Source organism: Crocuta crocuta, unplaced genomic scaffold, assembly GCF_008692635.1.
Source record: "Crocuta crocuta isolate KB4526 unplaced genomic scaffold, BGI_CrCroc_1.0 scaffold525, whole genome shotgun sequence".
Lineage (NCBI taxonomy): Eukaryota > Metazoa > Chordata > Mammalia > Carnivora > Hyaenidae > Crocuta > Crocuta crocuta.
Genome location: NW_027527986.1, coordinates 908,964 through 924,472, shown reverse-complemented (window position 1 = coordinate 924,472; position 15,509 = coordinate 908,964). Strand labels below are relative to the sequence as shown.

The window sequence follows — 15,509 nt, the reverse complement described above, 5'->3', positions numbered from 1 at the left end:
GCTCTGTGCTGACTGCCAGCTCAGAGCCTGGAGCCTGTTTCAGTCTGTGACTCCCTCTCTCTCTGACCGTCCCCTGCTCACGCTCTCTCTCTCTCCCCTAGAAATAAATAAAAATATTAAAAAAAAAAAAAGAATGAAATATCAGAATATGTCACTTATGGGAATGGAAATACCATTTCACCAAAGTATTGTTTCATTTGGCATTTGCTTCCAGTACTGTTGGTCTCGTCTAACGTGAAAGCTTCTAGTGTAGAACGGGGCCTAATTCTGCAAGTAGGCAGCCCTGGGTTCCTGCACCAAGCAGATATGGTCATGCCCCTCTTGGAAACTTTCAAGTGGCTCACGCTGGGCTAAATGATCCAACACCCCTCACTAGGAACATTAAGGCCAGTCTTTGGACCTCTGCACCTCCTTTTTTTCCCCCCACCTCTCTCTTCCCCATTGTGTTGTGGCCACACTGGCCTTCTTTCTCCAAAAACCAAGTCAGGACCTTGACAGCACTTCTATTCTCTCTGCTTGGAAAGATTTTACCCCAGTCCTGCAAGCAGCTGGCTTCTGTGGGTCTCAAGTGCCACCTTTTCAGAGAAATCTTCGCTGACCACCCTCTACCACGACCTCCTTCTTGTCCTCATCCCCAGCGGGAACCAACCTGCTCAGAACAGTCTTAATTTTCCCTCTTTTCTCACAAGTATTACAATTATGGACATTTGGAATGTGTTTTAGTCTCAGGGCCTTAGTTTCATCATCCAGAAAAACAGGAGGAAAAAAAAAGTCCCTTCTGGCTCTAAACCAATAAAGGTATCCACTGCTCTTTAAATATTTGGTCCAAGCCTCTTGGTTTATAGGAAAGACCTACATGAGCATAGATTTTCCTGCTATTTGCAAGTGGAGTGTTCCTATAAAAACTTTCATAAGCAGAATCGGTGTAAAGCAAGGAGAGCTCCTGGCTTTCCAAATATTCGTGGTAGGCCACTCACTGTTACAAAGACCTACCTTAGTATGGGAACTTTCCCCACCATAATAGCAAAAATTCTCTCTGGATTTCTTTCAGTTAGCGAAACACATACTAATCTAATATACATCTCGTATAAAAGTGAAATGCTGTCAGGCAAACTTTCACAAAGTGAGGGATAACTGTGCCTGTTCTGGTTAACTGAAAGAAATCTGAAGCAGATTTTTTGCCTTTAAACAAGGCAATGGGGCACCTGGGTGGCTCAGTTGGGTAACCAGCTGACTCTTGATTTCTGCTCAGGTCATGATCTCACAGCTCTGCATTGGTAGTGTGGAACCTGTTTGGGATTCTAGCTCCCTGCCCCTCCCTCACTCATGCTCTCCCTCCAAGGAGGAAACACCTCCTGCAGCGAGCCCTTATAACAGTGACAAAGGGCACCAGGAGCAGCTAGAGGGCCCAACCAAGCCCTTTCCCTGGGAGCCACACCCAGCATGTCAGCCTCTAGTCGCCATCGCTCTGAACTGGGTCAGTGAGTATCCGGGCTTGATCTGGATTCTGGGCACCCATTAGCAAGATACGCCCTAAGGTATCAAAAAAGTCTAAAAGAGGTTATTTTGGGGGTCTGGGAATGCTCATAAATTCACTATAAAGTTAACGGTAATTGCTTCTTTACTTTACACGATTTGGGGTTACAAAAGGTTTCACAGGGATGCCCTTTTGGAGAGTGGGGGAAAATCTGTATTTCTACTAAACTTTTCCAGAAACTCTTAGTATGTGACCATCCACGTTCTTTCACTCTCAAATACATTACTTACTCTGTTCCAGGAAGGTAATTTTATTTAAATGCATTGTTTTGTTTCCCAAAGCTTACCCCTTTCAAGCACATGATCTCTTAAACATTTTTATGTAGGGGCGCCTGGGTGGCTCAGTCAGTTAAGAGTCCGACTTCGGCTCAGGTCATGATCTTATGGTTCGTGGGTTTGAGCCCCGTCGGGCTCTGTGCTGACCGCTAGCTCAGAGCCTGGAGCGTGTTTTGGATTCTGTGTCTCCCTCTTTCTCTGACCCTTCCCTGCTCACACTGTCTCTCTCTCCCTCTCTCTCTCTCTCAGAAATAAATAAAAAACATTAAAAAAATTTTTTTTTAATTTATGTATATTATTCTTCTAAAACAGATTACAACCTTTTCTACCACAATAGGAAGATCCTAAACACACTGTCACTTTTTATTAAGGCTTTGGAATCATGAGCAATTTTATTTCTTTAACTAGAATCATAGCAGAGGAAGGTGCTTAGAGGAAGACCGGGCTGCCACATCTAGACGTGCTTTTCACAGTTGCTCTTGGAATTGCTCCCTTGTGATTCTGCCTCAATTGATTTGTATGTAGTTCATCCTAAGCTAAGAAACCAGATGCCAAGCTTGCAGCAACTGTGTATAAAGTGAGTGCTTTCTGGGTAAAGGCTTAAAATGCTTTTAGGAGTAAAGTGCATAAACTCTGTACTCAGAAGCCTTTTGTTTACTTCCTGGTGCTCTCCCTGTTTGAGTACTAAAGCCCATAGAGCAGGACCTCTAGATACAACTTAATACAGCAATGGCAGCCTTGGGGGCCAAGAGGAGCGGACTACCATGCTTAGCACAGGCAGCACTGCTGAAATTGTGTTGGATCAAAAGGAACCTTCCAGGGCACCTGGGTGGCTCTGACTTTGGCTCAGGTCATGATCTTACGATTTGTGGGTTCAAGCCCTGCACTGGGCTTGCTGCTGTCAGTGCGGAGCCTGCTTCAGATCCTCTCTGTCCCTCTCTCTTTCTGCCCCTCCCCCTACTCAAGCGCTAAAGCTCTTTCTCTCTCTCAAAAATAAACATTAAAAAAAAAGTACCTTCTAAATACCTGACTTGTGTAAATATGTGAACATTTCTGAAGGAAATCGAGGGAAGCACTCCCAAATAATCTCCTTAGGTTTGTCTGAGGATTAAAGTTCTCCGAGTAAATCGTTTCAAACAAAAACTTTTTTTAGAATTAAAAATGTTAACTTTCTAAGGATTGAAGGTCACCAACTCTTGAAACCACTTCAGACAAGTGCCAGTCAACTTTTTACAGGTACTTTAAGATCTTTACCATCTCTCCGAAGCATTAAAATATGTGAAGCCCTGTGTACCGCAGCCCATGACTCCTGCAGGTAATCCAAATGGGGCAGAGTCACAGCCTAGATTCTTACTAAGCTTCCAAGAAAAGGGTCATGAAGTCTCTTGCCTAAGGTTTTGTTTTAACTCTGCTAAATCAACATCCAGTTAAAAAAAAATGCGTTAACCAAATCCAAAGGACTACAAAAAGGACCTTGGGAGAAGGGAGACAAGGCCAGCGGGTCTGTGTGAACATTTATGTAATTAGGAACATCTGGTTTGGGGTTCTTTTGTAATCTTGTTCTGGAAACAACTACCATATCTCAAATTCTGACCATGACAGACAAAAAACCTCGGCATACAGAAAACTTTCGAAAGAGTGTCTAACAAAGTAAAACCATAGCCATATATTCTCCCAGGTTACCTGGACTGGTCTATCCAGGTTTTCTAAATACCTATCAAAATGTACCCAAAATGAGCTCTTTTGGCTAGAAGTCTGAGGCGTAATCATGTTTCCCCAACTTCTTAAACAGTGTCTGAGAAATCCAACCTTTTAAGTGGAGATTCAGGGTCATCATTGTAATAAACTCAATCCATTACAATCATTCTCAATGTACTAGTCCAGAGACAACTTAATAGCCACCAAGGTATTACTTAAGTGATACCCAAACTCACATGCCATCCAGTTCAACAGCAAGAGTTCAATTCTGTTTTCTTGCTGAAATTGTAATCAAGATTTCAAGGACCCTATGAACTGTGAAGACATCCATGGGCTTTGGGCCATTTATTTTGGCCAGAAAGCAATTTTTGCTTTTTTCCCCAAGTTCTTAATATGTTTGAGATAGACTGTTGCCGAAGCCTCCAGGCCCCTACTAGCTAACCAGCAAACCCAGGGGCTTTCTTTCAGTTCTCATCCTTCCGCACCTTTCAAAAGCCTGCGAGCCTTCTTCCCGCACCCAGCAGTCTTACTATCCCTCACACCATTCCCTCTCAGGATCCCACACTTTATCCCTGTCCCTTAATATGTGTATCCATCATGGGGCGCCTGGGTGACTCAGTCAGTTAAGTGTCTGAGTTAAGCTCAGGCCATGATCTCCCGGTGAGTTCAAGCCCTGTGTGGGGCCCTGCGCTGACAGTGCAGAACGTAGAGCCTGCTTCAGATTCGGTCTCTCCCTCTCGCGCTGCCCCTCCCCCACTCATGCTCTATCAAAAATAAATGTTAAAAAATGTATTTTTTTAGATGTGTATCCATCAGGGTTCTGAGGTGCCGCCAAGGTTTCCTCTCCCTGGTCTGTCTTGCTCTCCACTTTGGTATTAACCACCATCTTTAGGCCTGTGGCTGCCCTACCACACACACAGGCAGCTTTCTGCCGTCTACCTGGTATTTCTACTGAAGGAGAACCAGGCCCCTTAAATTAAAGGGTTGCAAACAAGAATATCCAAACCAGTTCTCTGAGGAACTACCCTTGCAGGGAGTCTTATTCCCTTGGTTATGTGAGTTAGGAACCCAAGTGAGAGACATAACAACTCACATGCCAGGTCTTTGGACTCCTTCTCTAAAGTATCTCCCTTAACAGACAAAAATCTTTATCTCTAGAGTCGTAGGCTACACTCTTTTCTGTCTCCTAGCAATGACATGTCCTCTGTAGTGCGGGCTCCCCATCACCAGTTATTCCTCTCAACCCATGTCACACTATGACCAAAGGGACCTAGAAGAAATTTCCTCGTAGTGTCCTTGTACTTAACAATACTAAGTCTTCTGACACGGCCTCCTACAAAGGACCTTCAACAGCCTGAACCCAACTCACCTTTCTAGCCTCAACTTCTAGCCATTCCCTTTTCTCTGCTTTGGTCCTGTGTTTCAGCAGTACTTTCTTGACTTCAGGCACCTCCATAATCTCATATTTGCACATGCCCTTTCCTTGCCTTTCTTGTTCTTCCTTGGAGTCTCACCAGAAGATTAACTACCCAGCCCTAAGGCTCCCAGGAACTCTAGGTATACAGCAAACTCCTCTCCTCCCTCCCCCTTGTTCATCCACCTTCCTTCCACTGGAGTTCAAAAGCAAAGAGCTTCTCCTTTTTCTTGATTTCTCTATTCAACCCTATGACCTAACACAGGAAGCCCTTGAGATACAGAAATATACAACAGATACTTAATTTAAAAACTATCCAGAGGCGCGTGGGTAGCTCAGTCGGTTAAGCGTCCAACTTCAGCTCAGGTCATGATACTGCAGTTCGTGAGTTCCAGCCCCACATCGGGTTCTGTGCTGACAACTCAGAACCTGAAGCCTGCTTCAGAATCTGTTGTCTCCCTCTCTCTCTGCCCCTACCCCACTTGCACTCTGTCTCTCTCAAAAATGAATAAACATTAAAAAAAAATTATCCATCATGTGGAACTAGAGTGTATTATGCAAAGCCAAACAGATTAGTCAGAGAAAGACAAATATATGATTGCACTCATATGCGGAATTTAAGAAACAAAAATAGATTATCATGGGGAAGGGAAGGAAGGAAAAATAAGATAAAAACAGAGGGAGGCAAACCATAAGATACTAAATACAGAGAACAAGTGGAGGGTTGTTGGAGGGGCAGTGGTGGGGGGGATGGGCTAAATGGGTGATGGGCATTAGGAGGGCACTTGTTGGGATGATCATGGGGGACTACAAGTAAGTGATGAATCACGGAGTTCCACTCCTGAAACCAATACTCCACTGTATGTTAACTTGAATTTAAATTAGTTTAAAAAATTATCCATCATGGAAATATAGCCTTTAGTATTCTGCCATACGTGAGTAAAACTTAATCATTAGCTTTTCTGAAGAAAACATTTTTGCAATACCATCTTGCTTTTAATAGAAAAGCTGCAGGGTGCCTGGGTGGCTCAGTTGGTTGCGTGTCTATCTGGCTCTTGACTTCGGCTCAGGTCATGATCTCAGGGTCATGGGATGGAACCTTGCGTCAGGCTCCGTGCCGAGCATGCAGCCTGCTTAAGATTTTCTATCTCTCTCTGCCCCGTCCCTCGCTCGCACTTGCTCTAAAATTAAAAACAAACAAAAAAACAAGGCTGTGAGGCTCAAATAATCTCACTTAAGAAGTTAAAAAAAATTTCTAGAAATCTAATATCTATGACTATATAACTAGATTACTTTGTCAGTAGCCAGTGAAGTACTTTTTCTTAGATGAATGTTAAAATCCAAAAGGTGACAGGATAAGGAAATAGATTCTATAATTTCTTGTATACATTTCCTGATTTTTATTAGTTGTGTGGAATTTAAAGTATTCTGAAAGTTAAATTGTTAAAAGAGACAATCAGAAACTATATATAAACATATATATAAACATATATAAACATATATATAAACATATACATATATAAACATATATATATAAACATATACATATATAAACATATACATATATAAACATATATATATATAAACATATATATATATGTCAACATGCAATTCAAAACCAAGAGATAGTGTTTGGTTAGTCTTTTTGATTAGTCTTACAGATGAGGAATTTGTGGTCTAAAGAACTTAAGTTCTGTATCTAAAATAACACAATCGTTTTGGGTAAAATTCAAGGCTTAGACTTGCATCTTCAAATCAAAGTCCATTCATAAAATGTATGCAAACTTTTAAGTAATTGTGTTTTCACCATATACCCAGTCATAGGACAAGATCAGTGATGCTAAGCTATGACCATTACAGCATAAAAGAAAATCTTGGTTTAAAAACTTGGCTAAATCTTGGTTGCTGGAGGTATCTTATAACCACGAGGGCAGCCAGGCTTTGGATAAAGTTTACAAAGGAGAAGAGCTGAAGAGCTTAAAAAAAGATAAAAAGGAAAAGACTTCTGCTCAAGATGGAGTAAAAGCAACCAATTTTACCTTTCCTCCTGAAACATGAAAGAGCAGCTTTTTCAAGACAGTGGATAGCACGTAACAAAGGGCAGAGCTTCCTGAGATACAGAGGGGAGAAGCTAAGTGAGCCATATAACTGCCCCAGCTTAAAGCCTGGAAGAGAGGCTCTAGATCATGGGCAGGAAGGTAAAGCAGAACCTGGAGGGCTCCCTGAACTGGAGAGAGAGAGCTGAAGGTTTGAGGAAATCAAGTCAATTAGAGTTCACAGGACCAAGGAAGTGCCAAAGAGAAGAGAGATGCCCAGAGAACCGCAGGGGATCTGTAGAAGGTCCTGCCTTAGGGATCAGTAAGGTAGTAAGTCAACCCATACGTGAGGCAAGCACCCAAAGTTGGGGCACAGTTGTTTTCCTACAGGCCAGAAAGGAGTCACTTCTAATTTAGGGGCATTGGGGAAAAAACTCATAGGGTCTTGCCTCAGTAGAAGAATCAGCCCTAGAGACTTCTTTGGATCTGCCTAAGTACAAAATCAAGACCTCAAAGGATTAAACTACCTCCAAATTAACTATATTATAGGACAAGGCTTAAGAACACTCTTAGGAAGAGGCACCTGGGTGGCTCAGTCGGTTTAGTGTACAACTTCGGCTCAAGTCACCATCTCATGGCTTGTGAGTTCAAGTCCCACGTTGGGTTCTGTGCTGACAGCTCAGAGCCTGGACCCTGCTTTGAATTCTGTCTCTCTCTCTCTCTCTCTCTCTCTCTCTCTCTCTCTCTCTCTCTCAAGGCCCACGTTGGGTTCTGTGCTGACAGCTCAGAGCCTGGACCCTGCTTTGAATTCTGTGTCTCTCTCTCTCTCTGTCTCTGAACCTCCCCCACTCATTCTCTCTCTCTCAAAAATAAACAAACATTAAAAAAATACTCTTAGGAAAATATAAACAACAAGCATCCAACAAGGTAAAATTCATGTCTAGCATCAAACAAAAGATTACCTATCAGGCATGAAAAGAAGCAGGGAAGCATATTCAGAATGACAAGACTTAAAACTGAACTTAACCTTAAACAGCAAAGATGAAAAGTATTAGCAAAGACACTAAAACAGATTTTAGAACTATATCCCACGTGTTCAAAAATGAGGTTAGAAAGGTCGCAGAATATAAGATAAATATGCAAAAATCAATTTTATTTCAATATACTAGCAATGAACAATCAGAAATTGAAACTTAACAGCATTTATAATAGGGAAAAAATATGAAACCATGATAAGCCTAACAAAAGATATGTAAAACATGTACATTAAGAACTATAAAATGCCAGGGCATCTGGGAGTTAAGTCTTCAACTCTTGATTTCAGCTCAGGTCATAATCTTGCAGCCCTGAGATCAAGCTCTGCATGGACAGTGCAGAGCCTACTTGGGATTCTCTCTCCCACTCTCTTGCTCTCTGCTCCTCCCTCACTCCCCGTTCCTCCTTTCCTCCTTCTCTCTCCCTCCCCCCCACCAAATAAACAAACTTAAAAAAAAAACAAACACTGTAAAACACTGATGAAAGCTGGACTTGTTCTAGGGTCATAAGACTCATTGTTAACATGTCAATTCTTCCCAAATTGATCTACATATTCAATCCAAATGCAGTCAAAACCCCAGGAGGGTCTGTTTGGTTTGGTTTTGGTAGAAATTGCCAAGCTGGTTCTAAAATTCATGTGGAAATTCAAAGGACTCACAAGAGTCAAACCAAACTTTGCTGGAAAAGAACAAAACTGGAAAGCGAATGCTGCCTGATCTCACAACCTATTACAAAGCTCTAGCAATAAACAGTGTAGTGCAGGCATAAAGACAAATAGATCAAATACAAAGAATCCAGAAATAAAACCACACACACAGACAACTGGTATTAGACAAGCCACAAAGGCCATGTTCCTCTGGCAACAGAGAAAGGATATTCTTTTCAACAAATGGTGCTGCGGCAACCAAAATCAACAATCCATACCTTACACCATAGACAAAAGTAACTCAAAATGGGTCGTAGACCTAAATGTAAAGTCTAAGATTATAAAACTTCTGGAAGAAAATAAGGGAAAAAACTTTCATGATTGGATTAAGATTTCTTAGATACCACACCAAAAGTATGAAAGAACAAGCAGTCAAACTGGACCTCATTAAAACAAACAACTTTTGTTCTTCAAAAGACATCATTAGGATAATGGAAACAGACTGGGAGAACACATGAACATTATCTGGGAAGAATTACATCCAAAATTTATGAAGAGTTCTCAAACTCAGGGGCACCTGGGTGGTTCTCAGTTAAGCGTCTGACTTCAGCTCAGGTCATAATCTCGCAGTTTGTGAGTTTGAGCCCTCATCAGCTCAGAGCCTGAAGCCTGTTTCCGATTGATTGTGTGTGTGTGTCCCTCCCCCCACTCACAGTCTCAGTCTCAAAAATAAACATTAAAAATTTTTTTTAAAGTTTGATAGTTTCCTTAAAAAGTTAAACACATCACTCCTAGGGAATAATCAAGGTAGATAAAAGCATTAAGTCCCAAGACATAATGTTCATACAAATTTTGTTTGTAATAGCTAAAAATTGGATACAATCCAAATAGTGGATAAACAAATCATAGTATATCCATGCGATGGAATACTACTTGGCAATTAAAAGGAATGAACTACTGATACATGCAACAAAAGGAATCCATCTCAAAATATGTATGCAGCTTAAAAAGCCAGACCAATAAAGTACATGCTTTAAGATTTCCTAGATATAAAACTCTAGGAAATGCAAACTCTACTGGGGTGACAGACAGCAGATCAATGGTTACCCGTGGAAGTGGGGAGGGAAGGGGGGAAATACAAGAGGCACAAGAACATTTTTAGAAATGATGGATATGTTATTGTGATTGTGGTGATAGTTTCACAGGTGTACACCTATATCAAAACTTGTCAAACTGTACATTTTAAATATGTGCAATTTAATGTCGGTCAGTTATATCTAAATAAAGGTGTTAAAAGGCTTTTAAAAACTCAACTAACTTGGTTCAATCATCAACAGAGATTAGCAAGCTTATTAGAATACGATCCATCCAATACCAGCAGCACCTGTAATGCCCCAAATAGTTTTCTAAATTTAACAACACATTCAGATGCCTGGAGTATATATAATGTTCAGGAACACAAATTCATTTTTTCCTTGATTTCACCATTGTGCTTTAAACACCTGAATAAATGCTATAAAACAATGTCCACAGTGACAGCAGAGAAGAATAAAACAACTTGGCTTTATAGGTCACAAAACACGCAATGATCTAGGTAAAAGAAACCTACATCTTCATAATGTCTATAAAGAAATATTTGTGGTCAATATCTGATTCTAGTAAGTCGGTGTCCAATAATGTATTTTTAAGACACAATTTAAATTTTTAAATGCAATTTAGAAATACTATCAATAATTACCACCAGTACGACAAAAATAACTAAGCTAATGAAATATAATTATATCTGAATAAAAAAATGTAAGTTAACTAGTTTAAAAAAAAACAACCCACATACAAGGAATACCTCAGCCCCCTATGACTACTATGGCTATTTTTTTCCTTCAAGTTTGTATTTAAATTCCAGTTGGTTAACACAGTGTAATAATAGTTTCAGTTGTAGAATTTAGGGATTCATCACTAGTCCCCTCCCTAATAGCCATCACTTGTTTAACCCATTCCCTGCCCACCTCCCTCCAGTAACCTTCAGTTTGTTCTCTATAGGTAGGAAACCGGTTTGATCATGGGTATTTAGACGAGATACAGCAGATATTTAAGAACTTCCAAGTAGGGGCACCTGAGGCGCTCAGTTGGCAAAGTGTCGGCTCTTGATCTTTGCTCAGGTCATGACCTCACTGTTGTGTCACTCTGAACTGACAGCCCAGAGCCTGCCTGCAACTGTCTCTCTTCTCCTCCCTGTCTCCCTCTGCCACTCACGCTCTTGCTCATATACTCTCTCTCAAAATGAACACTAAAAACAAAAACAAAAGCAGAACTTCCAAGTAAACATTTTAAGTTACCATTTGAGTCTGTGTTTAGTAAGCGAGGCACTTACTCGTACACAATTTTATCAACATTATCTTGTTTAATCTTAATAACCCTATAAGGTATTATCGTCCCTATTTTATAGATAACGAAACTTAGGTTGAGATAAAGCAATCTGTCCAAGCTACACATTCTTTTGCACTCAAATGACTATGCTTTTTTTTTTTAATCCATTCTAGATTTATAGCTCAGGGTTACATTACTTTTCTTACAGGACCATACGCTTATTAATTAGCAAGCTATGCATTTTCTAAATAGTCACTTAAGCATTCTTACCCTATACAGGCAAATTTGTAGTTCAAACTCAACGGATGACCTATCAGCACTGAATATACTCCAGCCCAGTTTTACTGGCTTTATGCATGTAAAGAACACACTCAAGTATTAAAGGCATATTTTCCTATGATCACATGCACTTTTCTGCTAACTATAGTCAATTACCTTAACTTTGAGAGCCACTATACTGGGTTAAAAAAATTAGAAAAATTAAACGTTTGCTTTTAAATGTTGTTTTCTGACACCTTTACAACTTGCAGTTTGAACTCTGTAAAAGGAGATTTGATGAAATCTCATACATTGTAAATAATCCAAAACCTGGTATAACGTGTTTCAGAAATGGACCTGGAGTCAGACAGATTTCAATTCTGATAATGCCTCTGCCATTATGTAGCAGAAAGGACACACAGGTAAGCTAACACTAGAATGATTATTTGGAAAAATTCAGAAGTTGTATTTATTGCCACATTTGCAGCATATATTTCCTAAGTTGGTCTTTTAATGTGGACGCTCTGGTTATAAAACAAAATCTCTACCTGAAAAGTTGTGTGTCAGCTGTGAAAAGGGCTTTCTTTTTTTGCAAACACAGAATGCTTAGCAGGTAGGAGCACCCAGGAACATCCATCTTACCTCTCCCCCACAGCCCCCATCCTGAGGCAAAATGAAGTGTTTTCCTGGTACCCAGGAGTTAGAACTTCTATCTCCTACAGAAACAGAATAAATGGTGGCTAGGGTTAGGACTGGTTACACCAAAGGTGAAACATGCATCTGTAAGCTGGTCTGGGGATCTACCCATTCATAAGGTTGTCACAGGAAAATAGTTTTGAGTTCCAAAAAGCCAGCATACACACACCTTTACAGAACCCACTTTTATTTAAAAAAAAAATTTAACATTTTTATTTATAATTGAGAGAGAGACCGAGCATGAGCATGGGAGGGGCAAAGAGAAGGGGAGACACAGAATCTGAAGGAGGCTCCAGGCTCTGAGCTGTTGGCACAGAGCCTGACGCGGGGTTCGAACTCACAAACTACGAGATCATGACCTGATAACCGACTGAGCCACCCAGGCGCCCCCAGAACAACTCATTTTTATCACAGCAATTGGTGGCAGACTTCTCTTTTTTACTCAACAGCCTAAAGATAATCTCTAGGCGAATTTCAAAGAATAACTGGTTTGCAATATGTACATTTTTAAAAACTTATTTAAATTATACTTAAACTATAAAAGCTAGATGGGAGAATCCAATCCTGTCATTTTCCGAAAGAGGAAACTGAGGCTCACAATCACACAGGCCGTTTGGCAAGCCTTTGACTAGAATGCGTGAACTACAAATCCAGAGTTCTTTCTGATAAACACTGTCAGATATAAATACTGTCATAGTAACTGGGGCTGAGCGTTTCCAAAAGTGTCAGGGTCTCCTTCTAACTGCGATTTTAAGGCTTTGCGAGGGAGGAGGGCGGGAAGAGGAGGCCTTGTAAGTACAACAAAATTTCCCACCAAGAGCAGTAATTTGGTATCATACCAACACAGTCCAACATATCACATCTCAAACACCACCTTCTGTCTGGCAAGGCCATCCTTCATCTCCAGGACCATACCACCCACCACACCCTTCTCTACTGTTATCTGCCCAAGCTTACTTGCTGCCTAACCCTGTCTGCAGACTTCTACTCCGTAGATGTGGTCCGTGAGTCCCTATAAGCAAAGAATACTGCTAACACTGAAGTGGATGACCTCTCTCCTGGTCTTTTTGAAGGCTCATCTCATCAAGAAAGCCTCCTGTGATAAATAGGACAGTCTGATTTTCAAACTCCTGAAGTGGCCACCATGCTAAGAAATAATTTACATGCAGGTCAACACACACCCGCTCAACATGCCCTCAAATAAATAACTCAAAAGTTTGACCCAATACGCTCACTGTTTATGCAAATTGGTACTCTTCATCCTATTCCATTTCATTTTATTTTTTTTAATTCTGAAGAGTGAAAAAAAACAAACAAAACCCAAATCCAGGGAAATCCACATTTATTTCTCAACTCACTAATGGATCATGACCTGCAGTTTGAAAAACAATGTTCTGTATCATAAGAGTAATTGCTTCAACATGATACTAGAAGCATCAGCAAATATTTAGGCAGGAGACTCTTGTCTACCACCCTTCAAAACATCACCTTCTCTCTGCCCAAACAGAGATACCACAATGGAGAATTTGTTTCTGCAACAACCACGGGTCAAGGATGGGAGAGAGACCCAAACTTAGGGGACTAAGGTTTCACTGAAGTGCCATTTCAGGAGTATGTATGTAGAAAGCAGAATGGGACTTCCCTCCCCCCTCTCCCCTTAACCATCTGAACAGTCTTCACAGTCTCATTTCTTCCCCTTACATCAGGCTGCCTATTTCTAACTGGACTGTCATCTCTTGAGAGTAGGAATTTTACTCTTCTTGCAAATTCCATACTCTGTCCGGACACATGATTGCAGCAGAATCTTCAAGGGGGCCAGGGGATAGAGGATAGATCATAAAATGCACGCAATACACAAATGACAAACAAACATGTCAGATGTTGTGAAGAAACAAAGAACTTCAGAATAAAACAAGAATTACCAAACACAACACGGCACCCCTTTTCTGTCCAAAGAATGACAAACCCCTTCTAGTAGAAATGTGAATTACTGATCATTATACTTTTCTAACTTAATACAGCACAATTCTTTCAACTGTAAAAAAGCAGAATTATCTTCCAATCTTAGAAACAAACTAATTTGCAAAGAGACAACAGAGATTCTGCATTGGCTTACCAGCACCTTGACGCTTAGGTCAAGAGTAATAACATTAACTACAGATAAGCTTACACCTAAGCAAGCCGTGGAAGACAAATGGTAAAAACAAACAGATGCACTTTTCAAAAAAGCATTTAATTATCTGAATTGTATCTACATGTGACTTTCAAAACACGAGGAGAGCGCAAAAAGCTTTGGCAGAAAAAAAAACTAAATCCAAAGGGGCAATGCTTTCCAGACCATTCCCATACACAATGGTTCAACATATTGAGAAAAGAAAAACATTTCACCTCTAGGCAGAACACATGTTGAAGCACTGATCTGTAAAGTTTAGGCACGGGATCTAGGCCACGGAAAAGCACTAACAAATCCCAACTGTGAAGTTTCAAGAACTCCCATTTAGAACTAAACAGGACAAGAAGTTTCCTCCCCTTTAGAAAAACCGAGCCCTAATTCCTAAAGTGATGGTGCAGGGGGCTGTAGGGGGTGGGGTGAAGAGGGTGCGAGGTTGCTGATGAGAAGTTGGGAGGTTTAAAAGGTAATCTGCATCAGGTGGGGCAGAAGCGAACATCCTGGAGACCTGACTCCTAGCTGCAAGGTGCCTTCTAGGACAACTCTGTCCCTCTCTCACTGATCACAAAAGCTCATTTTTACACGGGACGGTAGATCTCGATACGCGGCCAGCACATGTATCAGACTGAGAGCTCCTAGAAGCACCAAATGTCACCCTGGCTCAAGCTCGCGCCCTCCCAGCGCCTAACCCATTTTTTTGAATGAAGGGGAAAACCCGTTAAGAATGAATGAATGGGAGGGAGGCGGAAGTCTAGTGAGGAGGCTCAGGCAGGGCCCCACTCCCCGGACGCCCGCCGAGCGAAGGCAGGGACAGAGCGTCCCGGGACCCTCGAGGCGCACCGGAGGACGCGGACCACCGTGGGGCCCCGGGGCGCGCCTCGCCGAACAAAGGAGGCACCGGGTGGCCTGACAGGGGCGCCCGGCGGGGGCGGAGGCCGCGGGCGCTCACCTCGTCGCCCCACTTGAGCACGTCCTTGTGCCGGTCCTTGACGGCGTGGTAGATGTGCAGGAACTGGAGGATCCCGTGCCGCCGCACGTGGTCGGCGTGGCGCTTGGTCTCCTCCCAGCTCAGCGGCGAACCTTGGGACAGCAGCCCCATGGCTGCCCCCTCCTCCTCCTCTTCGGGGCTGACGGCTGCCGCTCGCTCCGGGCCGGGGGCGCGAGACGGACACTCAGCTGCTCGCAGAAGGCGCCGGCGGCGGCAGCTGCTCCGCCCCTCGGGGGCGCCCTCGGGCCACAGCTGGCGGACGGAGGGAGGGTCCGCTTCGTTCCCGCTCCCCCGCGCGGGTCCTTGCCGCCCAGGTGACCGACTCAGGGGTCCGGCGCGCCGCACGGACACAGAGAGGCAGAGGACGGGAGGGCAGGCTGGGCGGCTCT

The 15,509-nt window shown here is 42.3% G+C and overlaps 1 protein-coding gene across 1 annotated transcript in view; it reads right to left on the bottom strand.

The window, feature by feature from the left end:
* Positions 1-15,503, bottom strand: part of GCLC (glutamate-cysteine ligase catalytic subunit) — a 53,368-nt gene extending 37,865 nt beyond the window's left edge. Inside the window, exon 1 of the mRNA XM_077752879.1 lies at positions 15,082-15,503. Coding sequence (XP_077609005.1) covers positions 15,082-15,231 — 150 coding nt within the window. The 5' untranslated portion in view covers positions 15,232-15,503. The remainder of the gene's footprint in view (positions 1-15,081) is intronic.
* Between the last annotated feature and the right edge of the window lie 6 nt (positions 15,504-15,509).